At 41.1% G+C, this 19,717-nt stretch overlaps 1 protein-coding gene across 3 annotated transcripts; it reads right to left on the bottom strand.

The window, feature by feature from the left end:
* Positions 1–400: 400 nt before the first annotated feature.
* LOC135214473 (cytochrome P450 2L1-like) lies at positions 401–19,467 on the bottom strand. Of its 3 annotated transcripts, none has more exons than XM_064248817.1 (11): positions 19,323–19,467; positions 15,564–15,679; positions 9,870–9,969; positions 8,856–8,992; positions 7,907–8,125; positions 6,377–6,579; positions 5,701–5,821; positions 4,953–5,133; positions 4,079–4,196; positions 1,873–2,017; positions 401–922 (listed from the first exon to the last, which is right to left on the bottom strand). In XM_064248817.1, the coding sequence occupies exons 2-11, from the start codon at positions 15,640–15,642 to the stop codon at positions 738–740; spliced, it is 1,488 nt and encodes a 495-aa protein (XP_064104887.1). In that variant the 5' UTR covers positions 15,643–15,679; positions 19,323–19,467; the 3' UTR covers positions 401–737. The 3 variants fall into 3 exon arrangements, with proteins under 3 accessions (XP_064104887.1, XP_064104888.1, XP_064104889.1); XM_064248818.1 differs by having other exon boundaries at positions 19,319–19,467; XM_064248819.1 differs by lacking the exon at positions 15,564–15,679.
* Positions 19,468–19,717: the final 250 nt, after the last annotated feature.

Below are 19,717 nucleotides of genomic sequence, written 5' to 3' on the forward strand. Positions count from 1 at the left end.
TATCCTTCAAATGGGATTGAGCCTTCCTCAGTGCTGCGGGAAAATGTGGCCTTCGCTTTCAAGAACAAGAGGACTGAATCTGTGACAATTTTTGACGAGATTTTGGAGGATTTCAAAAGGCCTCACGAGACCCCTATAAGTGACCGCTTCTGTAATTACAACTTTTAGTAGAAGCTTTTGTAGAAGTTTTTAATCATCTATTTAATTTACCCAGGGTTGGTGTGTGAACCTATGTTGCGCTCATTTTATCAGACCCTCGTGTTTACGATTCAAGTTTTACGTGATAAAAAGGGGACGTCGTAGCGTTTTCATTTGCGTTAATGTATTACCTGATTCGTCTTTTATTACGCGGTTCTAGGGTTAGAAAAACTCTCTGAAGCACGTCAAGATATTACGGTAAACTTTCACTTTTATTTCGATATCTTTATTTGCTTTTCTTACTGGTGCCTAATCAGTTTCTTTGTTAATTTTTTCGGCCGTTTCTTTGCATTTGATTTGCTGTTCCTGTTAAACTTCAAATGCCTTTTATTTTACAAGTGACTATGTCTTCTTTTTAAGTTATAAAGGCTCTGTGTTTTTAGATGTTTAAGTCGAAAAGGACATTAAAGATATTATCACTCTGAGCTTTGCGAGAGAGAGAGAGAGAGAGAGAGAGAGAGAGGCGGGTGGTTGTTTGATAAATACAGAGGAAAATCATAAAGCTCCATTACTTTCCCTTTTCTTGTCCTCGGCCCCTGTCACTCCCTCCTCTCCATGACGACCTTGTAAGGCCTGATGCACCTGAGTATCAGGTTCGCTGGATCGGACTCCGTCAGGATGGGCGAGCCCTCGGCGGCCGAAAAGAAAAACCTCTTGAAGAGACAGGTGGCGAACAGGAAGAGTTCCATCTTGGCCAGGCTCTCGCCGAGGCACTGACGACGGCCTGTTGGGAAAAACCGGTTCAGACTGTTATGAAAGAAAGAACGCTATGTCGTTCTACCACTACTGCTACTATAGTTTGGCTCCTTCGAGTGTGATTACCCATGGTTTGTGGGCAAGTTGCGCCGTCTAACGTGTTTTCCCTCCTTACAGCTTCTCCACTTCTGATCACCCTCGCTATATATTTAAACAAGAGTTAAAAGTTATTTTTTTCGCTCGTAGTTTGCCTAACACTTGCTTATGGCCAGTCCTAGAACATAAACGTAATGATAAAATCTTGTAGGCATTTAATTAAGGAAATTGAAATCGCAGCGACTCAAAATTGGCGGTGACATTGAAAGCGAAAACATCCAAGGAAAGTATGAACTCTTAAAAACGAGCATAAAATGGACCGTATCCAGTCATAAAAGCTGGAGACAGTTCATTAAAATTTGAGAGGTCGTTTTAACCTCACTGACGCGGGCAAAGAACCTAAGATTAATCGTTTTAATTGCAAGTACTTGATTGTCATTTTGAAAGTTGACTCGTTGAAATAAAGTTTTGCCTCGTGGACAGTTCATTGTTGTATTCCCAAGTAATGTAAAAACTACAGAGATGAGAATCCTTACATTTTTGGAGATATTGAGATTTTTCCGTGATTTTAAAATGTTAGAAAGTTAGGTATAATACCTTGTGCTTCGTGGTCGTAATGGAAAGTAATTATTGCTTAGAATATAGTCCAAGAGTGGATAGCACTGCATTTTGGCCAAAACTTAAAAAGTAAAAACATTAGTTACCCCAAAAATATTTATCTTGATTGGACGTCTAGACCTCATCCAAGAGAATCCACATTGGTGCAAAAACAGTCACATCTTTTAGTCCTAAATACGTATGAAAATACAGTTGGAAACGAAATGTATTCTTTACATCTTGTTTCCACAGTAAGTGTTCTCATTGCCAGACAGCCGAACTCACCCAGCGAGAAGGGCAGAAATCCCTCCCTTATTGTCAACAGTTTGCCGTCCTCGTCGAGGAAGTGCTCCGGGTAAAAGTCGTTGGGTTTCTTCCAGTACTTCGGGTCTCGGTGGCAGCTCTCCGAGTGGGCGAACATCACGGTGTTCTGGAGGGAAGGAGACATTGAACTAACCTCTCTCTCTCTCTCTCTCTCTCTCTCTCTCTCTCTCTCTCTCTCTCTGTGAACAGTGAAACTTTTTGTTTGCTAGATCCTGTTATATACCTGTTTATTAATAAATACTGTATCTCATTGAACTAACCTCTCTCTCTCTCTCTCTCTCTCTCTCTCTCTCTCTCTCTCTCTCTCTCTCTCTGTGAACAGTGAAACTTTTTGTTTGCTAGATCCTGTTATATACCTGTTTATTAATAAATACTCATATCTTTTTGACGTATTTCTATTTGAGTATATTCCCTAGCCTTATCTTTCTCTTATTGTACCCTCTTTTAATTCTCTTGCATTACATCACTCTTTTAGCATCTGGTTATATTGGTATTTTCTTTTCTTTATGGTTTTCCTCTGCTCCTCCTATATATATCGTTTTGGCAATTTTGCCTTTGTGTAGCGTCTTCCTTCTCAATTTCCCTTCTGTACCTGTAAGGTTGTATCGTTGACCTCTCTCTCTCTCTCTCTCTCTCTCTCTCTCTCTCTCTCTCTCTCTCTGTATTTCAATCCTTTTCACTTTTTCCTCACTATATCTCCCTCTCCTTTTCCTCATTTCACTATCTTGTATTTCTCCCTCATATTCATCCCTTTTGCTCGCATCTAAAATCCTCCCTTTTCTTTCCTTTCCATTTGCTCTATTTAACTATTATGTCATTTATCCATCCTGTGTTTCATACCCTCTATCCTCCTTGCATCTACCTTTCTTGTAATTTATTCATTTCTCCGCCCTCTTCCTATTTCCATTTTATTCTGGCATAATACGTCAACCTTTCATTTATTTTTTCTCCATTATAAAAGCCTGTTTCTCTTTTGTTTCACCCCTTGGATTGTTCTACTTATGCTGATATTTATCTTTTCTTCTTCCTTCATTCATCCCTCTGAAGTTAATCACCCCGCTCTCTCTCTCTCTCTCTCTCTCTCTCTCTCTCTCTCTCTCTCTCTCTCTCTCTCTACATCCGCTCTGGCCTGCTAATCCTTAGCCCTTCATCTCTCGGTTATCCTTTTAGCATTAATAATCCTACTCCTTGTGTCCCTTCCGGGCTGTTAATCCTTCTCTCGTCTTCTTTCAGAATCCTTTTCTCTTCTTTCAGTTATCCTTCTAAATTATCCCATTACCCCCTGTGTTCCTGTTTAGTGTTCTGAAAAGAAAACTATTGTGTCGGCTTTGTCTGTCCGTCCGCACTTTTTTGTGATCTTAAAAACTACTGAAGCTAGAAGGCTGCAGATTGCTTTGTTGATCATTCACCTTCCAATCACCGAACATACCAAATTGCAGCCCTCTAGCGTCAGTAGTTTTTATTATATTTAAGGTTAAGATTAGTCATCATCGTGCTCCTGGCAACGATATAGGCCAGGCCACCAGCGGGCCGTGGTTAAAGTATCATGGGCTGCGGCTCATACAGCATTATACCGAGACCACCGAAAGATAGGTCTATTTTTGGTGGCCTTGATTATATACAATGTTCAGAAAACTCGATTGCACCGAAGAAACTTCGATGTATTTTTTACTTGTTTTCTGTTAAATCTCTCTTCTTTCACAATCTTTCTCTCTTCTTCTTTCAGTTACCCTTCTGAAGTTAATAATTGTACTTCCTGTGTCCCTACTGACCTGTTAACCCATCTCTCTTCTGCATTCAAGTATCCTCCTGAAGTTATTCATCCCACTCCCTTTGTGTCCCCTTTGGCCTGTTAATCTTTTGCTCTTCTTCTTTCAATTATCCTTCTAAGGTTAATCATCCTACCCCCCTCGGTGTCCCCTTTGGCTTCCTAATCCTTCTCTCTTCTTCTTTCAAAATCTTTCTTTTCCTTTCGTGTACACTTCTGAAGTTAATCATTCAAACTCCCTCAGCGTCCCCTTTGGCATGTTGATCCTTTGCTCCTCTTCTTTCAAAATCCTTCTCCTCTCTTCTTTCAATTACCCTTCTGAAGTTAATCCTCCCACTCCCCCTGTGTCTATTGACCTGACGTTATATGCCCACTTTTTCTAAGGAAAGACACACTAACCTTGGGAATGCGGTAGCCAGCAACTGTGATGTCCTCTGTAGCTGTATGAAGTAGACCTACGGGCAAGAGTGATACAAATCTGTGCACCTCCAGCAGTACCGCTTCCGTGAAGGGCATTCTGAAATTTGGGAGCAGGCTTTTGTTGAAGGGTGCGTGAAAGGTGATCTCTTTTCTATAAGATTTAGCGTCAAGAATCATGTTAGAATACTGATTCAGTAAGATGACTGAAGTGATCTTATTGCGCTCGTTAATATTTCAGTACGGCCTGGATTTTATTAGAATTATATTAAAACTATATATATATAATATATATATATATATATATATATATAGATATTATATATATATTATATTATATATATATATATATAAATTGCCTTGCACATTTTCTACACGAGTTATATACCTTGCATGAAAATGCAAATATACAGCTTGCCTTATGTTGCATATTTGATCATGACTCCCAGAGAACTTAAACAGAATATCATTTTGAAAAATAAGTATCTTTCAACAAAGTGAAGCTGATATCGATCTCAGAAATATTAAGAATAACACAGATGCCAAAGGTTGGCACATTCAGCTGTGAGTAAGTGTATGGAACCCTATTTAAAATTTTATTTTCAAAGATATATTAGTTTAGTTAAAGATGCGTTGCAAATGGTTTTTTGATTAACAGTCCATCTTTCTAAATAATCCTACTAATGGTATTTAATAGGGAAAACCACTGAAGAAAGAGCATTCTGATGAATAATTATTCTTATTTTATAGGCGTGTTCATTACCAGAAGATTGAGCTAGCATGAATGTTCTCTCTCTCTCTCTCTCTCTCTCTCTCTCTCTCTCTCTCTCTCTCTCTCTGTTAACCCCACACTTACTTATCCTTGCGTTCAAGAGAAGGCGCTTCGTCCCCAGGGAACACTTCATCTATTTCCTTCTGCATCTTCCTCTGGATATCCGGATTGACGGCCATGAGGGCCACCATCCACCTAATAGTGGAGGAGGTGGTCTCGCTCCCTGCTCTGAATAGGCTGGTCACCGACGATATGAGGTTTATACCTGTGGGAAAATTCCTGTGTGAGCGATGCGACTTGGCACCAGATGGTACAAGATTGGTACCTGTGAGGGAACGTGGTGGTTCATGGTGCAAGACTGACACCAACGAAAGGTGTTTTAGTGCCAGACGCTACAACATTTATACAGCAAACCTGGAAGGAAAGTGCCTGTTGACACCTTAACATAAGCCATAGCTCTGAGTATCTGTCATATATACCAAGAAATACATAGATCATAGAGCCCATTTTCATTATTGTCATGTACAAGCTTAATCTAGAAGGCACTGGAATATCTACCATCCTTTCAGTCAAAATACCCCAAAATAGAATTGTTGACCATGTTCTTATCCCTTGACCCCAGTGCAAGGATCTTCATTGTGATCTCAGGCTCTGAAACACCCTCTCCCAATAGCACGTTACGTTCTTTACAGCTAATTTCTTCCCAGTCCTACAGAGTACCCCACCATTGCCGATATTGACTTCCTAGGCTAGACTTATTCTCAACCCATGGAGATGAAACTTGCCCAGGAACACTACAACCATCAAACTGGCGGATTTTGTTGCGACTTACGATTTTCTTGAAAAATTGTGCTTTTATTCCCTGCCTCCATCTGCATCTCTTTGAGGTATGCATCTATGTAATCCCTTGGATTCTCTGGGTCAAATGTCTTCTCATGTTCTTGAATAATATCCTGGAAAAAATAAAGGTGATAATATCCTGTTGGCTGTATATTATTGTCACCGTACTACAGATGGTTTTGGTATGGAAATTTGGCTTAAGAACAATGGAAGCCAGTACAAGTATGCAGTGTCATTTACTCAGCCACTATTGAGCATTTAAGCGAGTGTTTTTGTGATTTATTCTTGTTCAAAAGTTGCTTACACTCAAATGGAAAAGCCGTTAACTAGCAGACACTTACCACTAAGTACCCTTATTTCACCTTAAGAGATATTGAAGGAAGCGTTTCCTTGTTTTTTCCCCCTTATTAAAGTGACAAGTCGAGTTGCTAGAAATGATTTATGAAGAAGAAGAAGACGAAAGATATGGGACTCGCGGAAACGAAGGCTAAGGAGCCGTTACAAAGGCATTTCCTCCGACACGAGAAATTAAACTACGTTGACCACCAAGTATCAAGTCTCCGTATCTTGTCTTAATAATAATATGTCTGCTTTTCGTAGTTTGCTAAGAGTGAAAATAGCTCAATGTTCAATAATCTTCTTTGTGGACCGAGATTATTGATATTTACCTCAAAGAAAGACTTGAACTCAGCCACGTGCTCGCGTAGCTGATTCAACTTCGTCCATCTATTTAATAAAGACTCTGGCAGGATGCGCAACAGTGCTGGAAACATGTCGAGGATGAGGATGGGACCTTGAATTGCATCGAGGTCTGCTGCTAACATCTCACTGAACTTCATGATTTTCTCGTCTTTGGGGTCATATCTCTTATCTGCCAAATGAAATCACTTTTACTGCCCTGTGGATTCTGAGTTCTTTTATGTTTTTTTTCTTTTTCTTTCCTAAATTGGCCTAGAAAACACTCCCCTTCCATAGTCAATTTCGTCTCGCCATTCATTTGTCTGTATTATGATCACATTATGTAATCAGGTCTTTTCTTCTGGACGTAATGTAAAAAATTGTGATAAGGAAAATTTAAATAATTTAAAGACACTATAGCACTGTAGAGAGGGTGTTGAAATTCTTGATTGTCATAAACTGTAGAAGCCTTAAAATAATTCTTATTTTCCAACTTTAACATTATACAGGAAAACAGGTTAGATTAAAACTGAACACACTTGTTGAGAGTAAATGAAGTGTCACAAACATTATACATGACTCAATCAGCTACCATAGCTGCGGAAGAAGGGGTGTGGCTTCTTGGCCATTTTGACTACAGTGACTATAGCAGATGGTAAGGCACAAAAATTGCGGATATGTTGAAAATATCGTCAGAGTCCATACGTTTAATGGCAGCTGTCTATTTCTCTGAATAGTAGACCTAGGTACAATTATCTTTTCCCTAGTCCTAAACAAGGAAATGTAGTCATATGATTCCTGTCACTAGTACTTCAAGTTACCTGTCTGTACATACCCTGAAGGTAACTTGTTTCACTGACCCCCATAAGAGTTATCAATTGGATTACTCATGTAAAGGAAGTTATTTATACACTATTCTGTGATTACACACGTGAAGAAAGCTTTTTTATTCTTTAACTCCATATAACCAAAAGCAGCTGTATGTACTACCTACGGCCATACGTTTTAAAAATAACTCTTTTCTGACCACCTTGAAAAAGACATTATCTGTTTTCCAGATTGTTGCTGGAAGGTGGCTACCAGTTCCCTTAAACACCATGCCTTAATAAAGGTAGTTGTTGGTATGCAGAACCAGTCAGTCGAAGGTTGGAATTGTTAGATGGTAGCTTAATAGACCTCAATTTAAACCCAGGGATTGATTCTTTGACTAAACATTCTTGAAGGCAGATTTGAGCTTTCCTGGTCAATATGACATTGCTTGCAATTCTCAAGTCAGCTACTTTGTTTGCTGCCCCAGTTCTGTAAAGGGTTACTGTCTACAGTATACATAACAATGCTGAAGGTCTTTGAAGTGTTCAGTCAGCCCCAGTCTTGTCTGTCTTGTAACTGTTTTCTGTTCCCTTTCACCGCTTCCCACCTCATTTTCCAACGTCTCTTACTTTGTCTCGCTGCAGTCTTTATCCAGTCCTAAACAAATCTTTTAGTCATAAAGCTACTCTATAATGATGGTCGTAACGCACCTGCCACCAGTTTCCAGATGACGTTCAGCACAGCCACATTGAGATTCCAGGAGAACTCCACGGGTTTCCCAACGGTGTCATCGTAACTCTTGGCTAATGAAATCGCCTCGTGTAGTATCACTCCCTCCATTGAGGATTTCCCCATTCCAAAGTCCCTCAGGTGACGAAGGGCAAACCTTCTGCCATCCTTCCACACATCACCGACTGACATGATGAGACCTTCAGGAAAGAGAATAGTATTCAGTGCAGACGGCCGAAACCGAAAGAGCTTCCATTGCTTCCACCACTGGAATTATTGTTATTAATAAGAACGAGAAAATCCAATTTACTTTTAACCTAGATTTCTTGTCTTGTTTTCCCAATTATTTCTTTCTCTTTAAGAGCTCTGGGATGAAGCTTATGCTTTAGAATGTTTACCTCTTTTAAGAAGATTCTCATTTAGGGAAGGAGGAAGACATCACCAGAAATAAAAGAAAAATCTCTTTTATAAAGAGGAATTAGCTATACCAACCAGCACTCTACTTAACATTTTTCTAAATCAAAAGTAGCTTCTTTGTCACTTTCCTATAAGTCTTATTTCGACCACTGTTTAAATTGAATGTAAGGAAAGTCTCCCCCTCTCAGTTGGCCTCTTTACACCTGTCAGGTTCATTCTTCCCACATTTACTCCTGTGACATCAGTAATGCTGTCAGTTCTTTAACTATACTTTTCCTCCAATGCCAAAGATTGGGACTCCTTGGTTGGTTGAAACTTATGCCCATCTCTCTAGTCCTTCACAGCAGACCGACGCCAGATAAAGAATCGGCTGCAGCCACAAACCCTCCCCTTCAGTAAAAGAATAAAGCAGGAAGAGGAAGGCGCTGGAGACACAAACACAAACATTGCCCAGAGGGTGAAAACAGCAGAGGGGGCGGGAGGGTGTGGATGGTTAATCACCCACTCAAGTACCTTTATTTTTCTCTTGGAAATTGTGCTCGTATACACTGATGAAGTCTGGTCTCCCCTGGCACTCTGGTCTGGAGAAAGTGGTCTTGATCAGGTGGTAGTCACACAGACCAACAGTGACGTGAGTGCCAAGCTTCCATCTGTAAGACATAAAATAGAAATAGATATATATATATATATATATATATATATATATGATCCATATATATAGATATATATATATATATATATTGTCATCTTGTTGCCAGTTAATGATAGGTGAATAATGTATTTGATTACTTTTAAACTGTTAATTAGTTAAGAATGGTAAATGATATTTTACTCCTCTCCGGTGTTTGGCTCGTTGTATGTTTTTGCTAATCCTCTTTTAAAATTCCATATTTGGTGATTTCACTGAGTGTGGCCTTCTCCCCCCAACCCCCCGGGCTCTTGTTGACCAGAGGGGGTATGGAAGTCTTCAGGGGTTATATGAGCCAGTTGTTTCCTGGACCTTCTCTGGGGCACTGTTTGGATTGACCGTCGGTACTGATTTTTTGGCTTCTGCATATGTACATGGACTGGAGAATATTTACATCCTACACACCTTTTGGATCACCCAGTCTGCAGCTTCAGGATTTATTCGTCTACGCCTTTGGTTCAGTTATTAAGCCAAGGGGACCTCTCTGTCCCAAGTAAATTATTTACATTTATTAAGCTCACGGCAAATGTTCCTCTGCTGTCGTCTTCAGTGGACAGTTTGATACTTGCCAGCCACCTTTTGATATTTTTGGATTCAGCGTTGTGATTGGGCTAGCATCTGATTGTCACCCTGATTTGTCCTCCAGACGTGGAGTTGTGTCTTGCCTTGCAAGAGGAGAACTTTAAAACATACGGAGAAGTTGTTAGGGATTGAGGAGATATCCACCAGCCTTCCCAGATCGCGAGACATGGAAGAATTCATGTTGCATATTTATAATGAGTCAGAAAAGAAGTGCCGTGATTATTCTATGATTCTAAATACTGTATTAAGTTACTTACAAAAATATATTGCCGAACTGATTTCTGAAATCTCTGATCATTTTAGATTTGTCTCTGGTATACAGAGGTATGTATCCAATCCCTGGCAAGCCCCATCGTCCTGAAATAATAATAATAATAATAATAATAATAATAATAATAATAATAATAATAATAATAATAATAATAATAATAATAATAATAATAATGGAACCTCTGGCAACAGAGGAGCTTCGTCCGGCAACCAGGTATTCAACCCAATTGAAGGGGAAGACGGTCAGGTACTTGGAGGTCGTCATCCAGCAACTGATCACCACAACGACAATAATCAACAGCCTGAGATTGGAGCTACAGAGGCAAAAAGGAAGAAATGGACAAGAGAAGAAAATAAGGAAATATGGAGATGCTACATCAGAAGCAACCCGACGGAGAGAGGATATAGAAGAAGATTGGTCAACATCTGGAATGAGAGGAATAACACCCCCCAAACAGAGCAGAGGCTGGCAGACCAAGTAAGGAACATAAAGAAAAAGAACTGGCTCTCCCCAACAGAAAGAGAAGAACTGGAAAGGGAAATGTCACACGACAACGAATTACACGAAGACGAACTGAGAGACGATGCCACAGAAGACGACAGGGAGGATGAGGTATCAAACAACGACACACGAAGAAACACCGACGAAGTAACAGAGAGGACGGAATGGGTAGAAAAGATTAGACAATGGATGGAGCCAGATACAGAGAGAACAAAGATCCCCTCCATGAAAGCCTACAACACCAAGAAATTAAGGGAGAAAACAAGTGAGGTCAATGAAATAATGGGCATAATACACACCACCAGTATCACAGAAACAAATAACTTGACATATGCAGGAGCAAGATTAGTAGCAGAACTGATGGGAATTCGAACACCAACACCACCAGCACAACCAACCCAACAGAAACCAAAACAGCAACCTCCTTGGAAAAGGCGCCTGGAAAAGCAAATCATGGTGATGAGATCTGACTTGAGTAAACTGAAAGAGATGGCAGAAAAAGGCTAAGAAGCAAGAAAACAAGGGAGGAACTCAACGAGAAATACAAAGTACAAGAGAGGGGACTAAACAACACAATAGAAGATGTAAAACAGAGGCTTAAGGCCAAAGCACATAAGATCCAACGGTACATGAACAGGAATAAGGGATACCAACAGAACAAACTATTCGGAACCAACCAGAAAAGACTATACAGCCAACTAAGAGGGGAAGACAACCACCCAGAAATTCCTGAAGCCGAACCAAGTAAGAGACTCTGGGAAACATATGGAGCAATCCGGTATCACACAACAAACATGCAACATGGCTCCAGGAAGTCAAGGAAGAAGAAACAGGGAGAATAAAACAAAGATTCACAGAGATCACGACAGACACAGTCAGACACCAACTAAAGAAAATGCCAAACTGGAAAGCCCCAGGTCCCGATGAAGTCCATGGATACTGGCTCAAAAACTTCAAGGCCCTACACCCACGAATAGCAGAACAACTCCAGCATTGTATCTCAAATCACCAAGCACCCAAATGGATGACCACAGGAAGAACATCCTTAGTACAAAAAGACAAGAGTAAGGGAAATATAGCCAGTAACTACAGGCCTATCACCTGCCTACCAATAATGTGGAAGTTACTAACAGGTATCATCAGTGAAAGGCTATACAACTACCTAGAGGAGACAAACACCATCCCCCACCAACAGAAAGGCTGCAGAAGGAAGTGTAGGGGCACAAAAGACCAGCTCCTCATAGACAAAATGGTAATGAAGAACAGTAGGAGAAGGAAAACCAACCTAAGCATGGCATGGATAGACTATAAGAAAGCCTTCGACATGATACCACACACATGGCTAATAGAATGCCTGAAAATATATGGGGCAGACGAAAATACCATCAGCTTCCTCAAAAATACAATGCGCAACTGGAATACAATACTTACAAGCTCTGGAATAAGACTAGCAGAGGTTAATATCAGGAGAGGGATCTTCCAGGGCGACTCACTGTCCCCACTACTCTTCGTAGTAGCCATGATTCCCTTGACGAAAGTACTACAGAAGATGGATGCCGGGTACCAACTCAAGAAAAGAGGCAACAGAATCAACCATCTGATGTTCATGGACGACATCAAGCTGTATGGTAAGAGCATCAAGGAAATAGATACCCTAATCCAGACTGTAAGGATTGTATCTGGGGACATCAGGATGGAGTTTGGAATAGAAAAATGCGCCTTAGTCAACATACAAAAAGGCAAAGTAACGAGAACTGAAGGGATAAAGCTACCAGATGGGAGCAATATCAAACACATAGATGAGACAGGATACAAATACCTGGGAATAATGGAAGGAGGAGATATAAAACACCAAGAGATGAAGGACACGATCAGGAAAAAAGAATATATGCAGAGACTCAAGGCGATACTCAAGTCAAAACTCAACGCCGGAAATATGATAAAAGCCATAAACACATGGGCAGTGCCAGTAATCAGATACAGCGCAGGAATAGTGGAATGGACGAAGGCAGAACTCCGCAGCATAGATCAGAAAACCAGGAAACATATGACAATACACAAAGCACTACACCCAAGAGCAAATACGGACAGAATATACATAACACGAAAGGAAGGATGGAGAGGACTACTCAGTATAGAGGACTGCGTCAACATCGAAAACAGAGCACTGGGGCAATATCTGAAAACCAGTGAAGACGAGTGGCTAAAGAGTGCATGGGAAGAAGGACTAATAAAAGCAGACGAAGACCCAGAAATATACAGAGACAGGAGAAAGACAGAAAGAACAGAGGACTGGTCACAACAAACCAATGCACGGACAATACATGAGACAGACTAAAGAACTAGCCAGCGATGACAATTGGCAATGGCTACAGAGGGGAGAGCTAAAGAAGGAAACTGAAGGAATGATAACAGCGGCACAAGATCAGGCCCTAAGAACCAGATATGTTCAAAGTACGATAGACGGAAATAACATCTCTCCCATATGTAGGAAGTGCAATACAAAAAGTGAAACCATAAACCACATAGCAAGTGAATGCCCGGCACTTGCACAGAACCAGTACAAAAAGAGGCATGATTCAGTAGCAAAAGCCCTCCACTGGAGCCTGTGCAAGAAACATCAGCTACCTTGCAGTAATAAGTGGTACGAGCACCAACCTGAGGGAGTGATAGAAAACGATCAAGCAAAGATCCTCTGGGACTATGGTATCAGAACGGATAGGGTGATACGTGCAAACAGACCAGACGTGACGTTGATTGACAAGGTTAAGAAGAAAGTATCACTCATTGATGTCGCAATACCATGGGACACCAGAGTTGAAGAGAAAGAGAGGGAAAAATTGGATAAGTATCAAGATCTGAAAATAGAAATAAGAAGGATATGGGATATACCAGTGGAAATCGTACCCATAATCATAGGAGCACTAGGCACGATCCCAAGATCCCTGAAAAGGAATCTAGAAAAAACTAGAGGCTGAAGTAGCTCCGGGCCTCATGCAGAAGAGTGTGATCCTAGAAACGGCACACATAGTAAGAAGAGTGATGGACTCCTAAGGAGGCAGGATGCAACCCGGAACCCCACACTATAAATACCACCCAGTCGAATTGGAGGACTGTGATAGAGCAAAAAAAAAAAAAAAAAAAAAAAAAAAAAAAAAAAAAATAATAATAATAATAATAATAATAATAATAATAATAATAATAATAGATTTTTGGAAAATGCCTAATCAGTGGGGGGGCCATGCAGGTTTGCCGTCCATTATTATTCTGCAAGAAGAGTCTCCCTGGGGATGTTGTGTGAAGATGCAATGCATTTCTTCTCTACCATAAAACAACTCTGCTTGTATTTTAAAGTGAGACATATTTTCAGCTATTTATTCTTTCTTTTACAATAACGTATCTCTTCTTTCTGTATTTCCTATTACCTTTTGTTACTTCTTTCAAATGAACGCCATATTCGTTGGAAGTTAGAATTTCAGGTCAATGGCCCCTGTGGGGTTATTCCATGTGAAAAGGGTTTATGTGCTGAATAATAACTGTTCAAAGAACGCAAGAAGCAATGAGTGTTTGTTCTGTCGGTTTTCTATCTGTGAGGACACAGAACCGATAGAAAATGCATAACGTTAGTCTTTTAAAAGAAGCTTAATATTATGAAACTTGCTGAAAGTGAAGTGTAGTGGGGATTTCTGGACTGAGAATAAAATGGTCGCGTCTGCGCCAATTGGCTTTTCACTTTCATACTGGATAATTATGTTTGCAAATTACATGTCGATAAGATTGTCGGGTAAATGTAGTCATGATACTGTGAACTGGTTATTGTTGCTTATGTTTATATTTAATTCATAGATAAGAAAACGGTAGTAGAAAATATATAGTCATTTGTAAGGGCCCACATACACTGAACGATTGTCGTTATCAACGCACGCGCGCGCTCACACACACACGCACTATGCAGACAGTATGAACGATCTCCACATCAATTTCAGTTTGAGCAAAATTTTGTCTCGGGAAGACATGGCATCATCTCTAGGAGAGACGCGCGCCATAGCGCATATCAGCAGACAATCATATACATTGAACGACCTGTGTATGACAGACATAAGTCGCAAGCCAGCAATCTGGTCCTCGAAACTCCGCCCACTTTTGCAGTCAAACAAGACCATACACACTGGTTTTGCGAACGATACAGACAATCGTTCAGTGTACGGAGGCCCTACGGACAATTCAAAATCTAGCCTTTGTGGTTACGTAGCCTTGATGTAGGGTGAAGGAGCGGGTACAGCTTGCAGCGTCAAGAAGACTGCATGCATGCGAATGAGTGAAAATATCCTTTTCCTAGTCATACTGTCATAGGTTTATTTTGCTGAAACTGGTGGTAGCAGGAGGCTGTATTGCAAGTGTCAGTATAGAAAGGAGAAAAGTAAGATGAATGTTTTTAGGAGTATGAAGCCTTGCCAAGCTGCTTTTGGTGAAGTTTGAAAAGTTTTATATTGGGGCAACAGCTGGGATTTTCTAGTCTATTCTTTCGCGTAAAAGTGAAGAACTACAGTGTTGTAAGCAAATGAGTTGAACTATCTGCACACGGTACTATATCTACATTCTGGAAATAGGTGAGTTGAAATGGTGAGAGGCAAAATTCGATACAGATGTGGTAAGAGTTATCGAAGGAGAAAAGATAAATTACTTTTTTGTCGATGACCTTTGGTTTTGATGAAAGACTGAGAATTTGGAGATCTTGGATGGGGAGAGAAGTTAAAAACCTAGAGAGCAATTTGTTTAGCTCTTGTTATGGCAGAGATGCCCGAATGAAAATACCTTAAAATCCAAGTTATGTGAGAGGTGATTGGTGTAGTAGTTTGATAGTTTGTGGGATAAAACCGATGACTATACTCTGTTTTTTTTTTTATCTGTCCATCTGCCTGTGGCGTTTTTGTATGGTAACACTGCGTCCGGGCTTTAGATAGTTACATTCAGTTTACATTCAACGATTATAATAATATCCTATTCGAATATTAACGGTGTAATTCGCATACAGTAAATTATTAAAACACTTTTCAGTTGCAAATATATCTAAAGCCCGGGACGCAGTGTTACCATACAAAAACACCACAGGCGGATGGACAGATGAAAAAAAAAAAAAAAAAAACAGAGTATAGGAGCTACTGCCCACAAAACTCACCTGGCGGGAGATCTCGCGGTTTCCTAAAAGCCAAGTAGGATATCACCAGAGCCAGTGCCGTCAGTACCCAGACGATCATGATTCGTATGTCACAATCCTGTCACGTTCTTTGTGGTCTACAAAGGAGGAAATAAGAATTCATATATTGGTAGATCGAGAGCGATTTTCAGCACAGGTCTAATCCAGAGTAAAGTTCGTTGTAATCTGTAGCAAATAATATAAATGAAGAGACAGAGCCCGGGAGAAATTCCTGTGTCTGTTATGTGACAAAGTTTATTATCAAGTAAATTATCTTTTTTATCATATCAGAACCCAAGAAAACGCTGTTTTTTCGGAATAGGAGGGCCTTGCATTACCTCTCTCTCTCTCTCTCTCTCTCTCTCTCTCTCTCTCTCTCTCTCTCTCTGCGATCCACTAAGTCGAATAAATACCATGCGTAACATTACCCAGACTGAGAAGTAGCTAAAAATGACATAGAATTGAGTACTAAGTAGCATTCGGCGGAATGGCTATTTACACGAATAATAAAGTCGTCGAGAAAAGTTAACTTTCACGTTATAATGTGAATGTGTATGATTTGGACAGATGAGTAAATCGCGCATAATCGATAACAACAAACGAATGAGTGAAAGTGAAAACAGAGTTATTTCTTTGGAAATTATCTTTAAACTTATTTTTCATTTCTTTTACCATTAAATATCACTCCTCCCACAAGTCCTCTAACATGGGTGTTAACCATTCTCTCTCTCTCTCTCTCTCTCTCTCTCTCTCTCTCTCTCTGTATCGTAATACGATGACCATCCTTTACCTTCCAGATATGTACCGGGTGTAACGCTAACCGTTCAAAATAATTTTTTAACAAAACATGGCGTTTTTCCTCTGTGAATAGATATTCCTTTACAGTATGTTTCTCGTTTGACAATATTATTAATATTATTATTATTATTATTATCATCGGCCAGCTATTAGCAAATATCAGCCCTGATGAGAAGAGAATAATAAGAAGAATTGAAAAGACAGATTATTATTATTATATTATTATTATTTTATTATTCTTATTATTATTATTATTATTATTATTATTATTATTATTATTATTATTTCGGAAGGAGACCCTCTCGTAGACATGTTTTGTTAAAAATGACTGCTGCTTCAGCACTATTAATCTTATAAAGAGTCTTCTCTATCTTTCTGATGACGGCTTTCTCGTTGTTGCTTAGACTGGCGAGCAACGCACCAAAGGGCATGGTAAAATTCGGTTGGTGCGTTGCTCGCCAGTCTAAGCAACAACGAGAAAGCCGTCATCAGAAAGATAGAGAAGACTCTTTATAAGATTAATAGTGCTGAAGCAGCAGTCATTATTATTATTATTATTATTATTATTATCTTCGGGGGATATTTATACGCGAAAACGGGTTTACAAAATTACGGGGTCGACTTTTTATCGGTCTGTCACTTTCTGACTGCAAGTCAGGCTGACCGACGTTGGCACTGATAGTTGTTTGTTTGTTTTTGTTTGTTTGTGCTTTTACGTTGCATGGAACCAGTGGTTATTCAGCAACGGGACCAACGGCTTTACGTGACTTCCGAACCACGTCGAGAGTGAACTTCTATCACCAGAAATACACATCTCTCACTCCTCAATGGAATGGCCGAGAATCGAACCGCGACCACCGAGGTGGGACGCTAATACCATACCAACCACGCCGCTGAGGCGTTATGCGCTGATAGTTGACGGCGAGGGACTGCTCACGGCCAGAGGGGGAGAGCGTCTGTATCGTTCTCAGGGGCGCGCTTTGTTGTTCTCCTGGCGGTGGTCGGCAGGAAGAGGGTTTCCTGAGTAATATTTAATGTAGGTTTCCACCGCTGAATGGCGAGGGCCTCCTTATAGAGGAGACGGCGGGGACCCACGTCGTGTCGAGGATTCCGGTGTTCCTTGCGATTTGCCGGCGTTGGGGGCGTTGCCGAGTTCCCTCTTGCAGTGTTGGCACACCGCCCTTCATGCAGATGGACGGCCATCCTCTTAGAAAGGCGATTTGTTGTCACACCAGAATAAGAATAATGGTAGTATCCATTCTCGGGACACAGTAGTTGGTAGATCACTCTTCTCCTCTCCGTGGGATCACTGCTGACGGAGGAGGGGCTGTTCCTCACGAGGTACTGGGCGGTCCTGCGATCATCCTTACAACAGATCGTAAGGTCGACCATCTTGTCTACTTTGGCAGGGGTTACATGAACCCGAATAATGATGTTCTTCAGGGATGCCTCCCGAGGGGCAAGGCTTCCCCGCCGATACCGCTTGTTGTTGTTGACGTTTCCCGACACTTTTAATGCTTGATTAGCAATGGGAGGGTACAAGGACCATAAAATTATTCTACAGTGGATACATGCAAGAATACGGAGCACGAGAAGGACGAGGCATTCCAGAAGAACATCATCATTCGGGTTCATGTAACTCCTGCCGAAGTGGACAAGATGGTCGACCTTACGACCTTTTGTAAGGATGATCGCAGGACCGCCCAGTACCTCGTGAGGAACAGCCCCTCCTCCGTCAGCAGTGATTCCACGGAGAGGAGAGGAGTGATCTACCAACTACTGTGCCCCGAGAATGGATACTACCATTAGTCTTATTCTGGTGTGACAACAAATCGCCTTTCTAAGAGGATGGCCGTCCATCTGCATGAAGGGCGGTGTGCCAACACTGCAAGAGGGAACTCGGCAACGCCCCCAACGCCGGCAAATCGCAAGGAACACCGGAATCCTCGACGCGACGTGGGTTCCCGCCGTCTCCTCTATAAGGAGGCCCTCGCCATTCAGCGGTGGAAACCTACATTAAATATTACTCAGGAAACCCTCTTCCAGAGACGTCATTTCAGATTTTTCATATGGGGTGTAGGGTGGGGGGGGGGGGCAGAGACGGTTTGGCGAGCGAAGCGAGCCTAATCAGTCGTTTTTTTTCTCTCTTTTTTTATATATATATTGGATGTGCTTTTTTGAAGCCACATGAGCAAGGTATTTCAGCAAAAATTATATACTCCCACTACTGTTTGTTTATCTCATCATCACTTGTAGCTGGTAGACATACAAGGATCAAGAAACGTAATCTTTCCGAGAAATTTCACATATTTGTGATTGCGTGAGGGGGGCAAGTTGAGGCTTGAAGGTGGTGGGGGGGGGTGGATCTTGAGTTTTATTTTGGGGGGGCAGTCGCCCCTCTCAGCCGCTCCCCCCCCCCCCCTCCCCCAATGACACCCCTGCCCTCCTCCTGTCGTCAGAAGAACAACGAGGCGCGCGCCTAGGACAACGATAACGCCACGATATTACAGAAACAACAGGTAGTCCCACGTAACAACGCGCAGGAACGGTGTATTTTTAAGTAACCGACCATAATCTGTGACGTCACCCAAACCAGTGGAAGCGACAATTTATTGATGTAAACATAAGGGTAATTGGCTTTGTTACACTTTGAAAGAGAGCTCCCGGAATGTGACGGACCATTCAAAAGTCGCTCCTTCTATGATTATTATAGATGTTGTCCAACAGAAAGAGCCTTTGACGTTTTTCCATGGAAGAGTTTACTAAGTTAAGAAAATTACATGTAGAGTTGGCCTACGGCGTTTACTTTACAGACTATTTTTTCTATTAGGTTGATACTTAAAATTTTATTTCTAGGCTTATGAGCGTTGACCCAGGAAGTTCTCTTTACGTTGTTTACAATAACTACGAAAACACCCTCTTACGAAGGTAATCCTCACCCACCTCAATCCAGTCCGTTTGGAAGACGTTCCGTCGAGTTTTAAGTTAAAAAGAAGCGACTGGAGGGTAGAAAAATGGCATCAACTTCCTTCCAAGCGAGGGACGATTTGCCAAGTGCCAGGGTGTGTGACCGTCAGCCGAATGGGGAGCTACTGGTACCGGAGCCTGCGCTCCGTTCTGTTTCTTGAGAACTTTTTTTTTTTTCCTTGGAGAGGTGTGATAAGGGTTGCCACGTTGTGAACAGTGTCTCTCTCTCTCCCAGCTGCAAGCCACAACAGTTGACTAATAGCCATTCGATACTATTATTGGAACAACAAGTTGTGTAAGCTCCACGAGCTGTAGGATTCGAACCCTTTCACATGAATGCATATATGGAAGAAACAGGGCTACATGCTTGA

Source organism: Macrobrachium nipponense, chromosome 45 (assembly GCF_015104395.2).
Source record: "Macrobrachium nipponense isolate FS-2020 chromosome 45, ASM1510439v2, whole genome shotgun sequence".
NCBI classification, from domain to species: Eukaryota; Metazoa; Arthropoda; class Malacostraca; order Decapoda; family Palaemonidae; genus Macrobrachium; species Macrobrachium nipponense.

What these genes read in the sequence shown, in the direction of transcription:
- LOC135214473 (XM_064248817.1), bottom strand. Translation starts at nt 15,642, where the DNA reads ATGATCGTCTGGGTACTGACGGCACTGGCTCTGGTGATATCCTACTTG. An exon ending in CAGTTCGGCAATATATTTTT is followed by an intron (nt 8,993 to 9,869) that starts GTAAGTAACTTA and finishes TATGTCTTACAG; the next exon opens with ATGGAAGCTTGGCACTCACG. An exon ending in AGTTCAAGTCTTTCTTTGAG is followed by an intron (nt 5,822 to 6,376) that starts GTAAATATCAAT and finishes TATTTTTTCCAG; the next exon opens with GATATTATTCAAGAACATGA.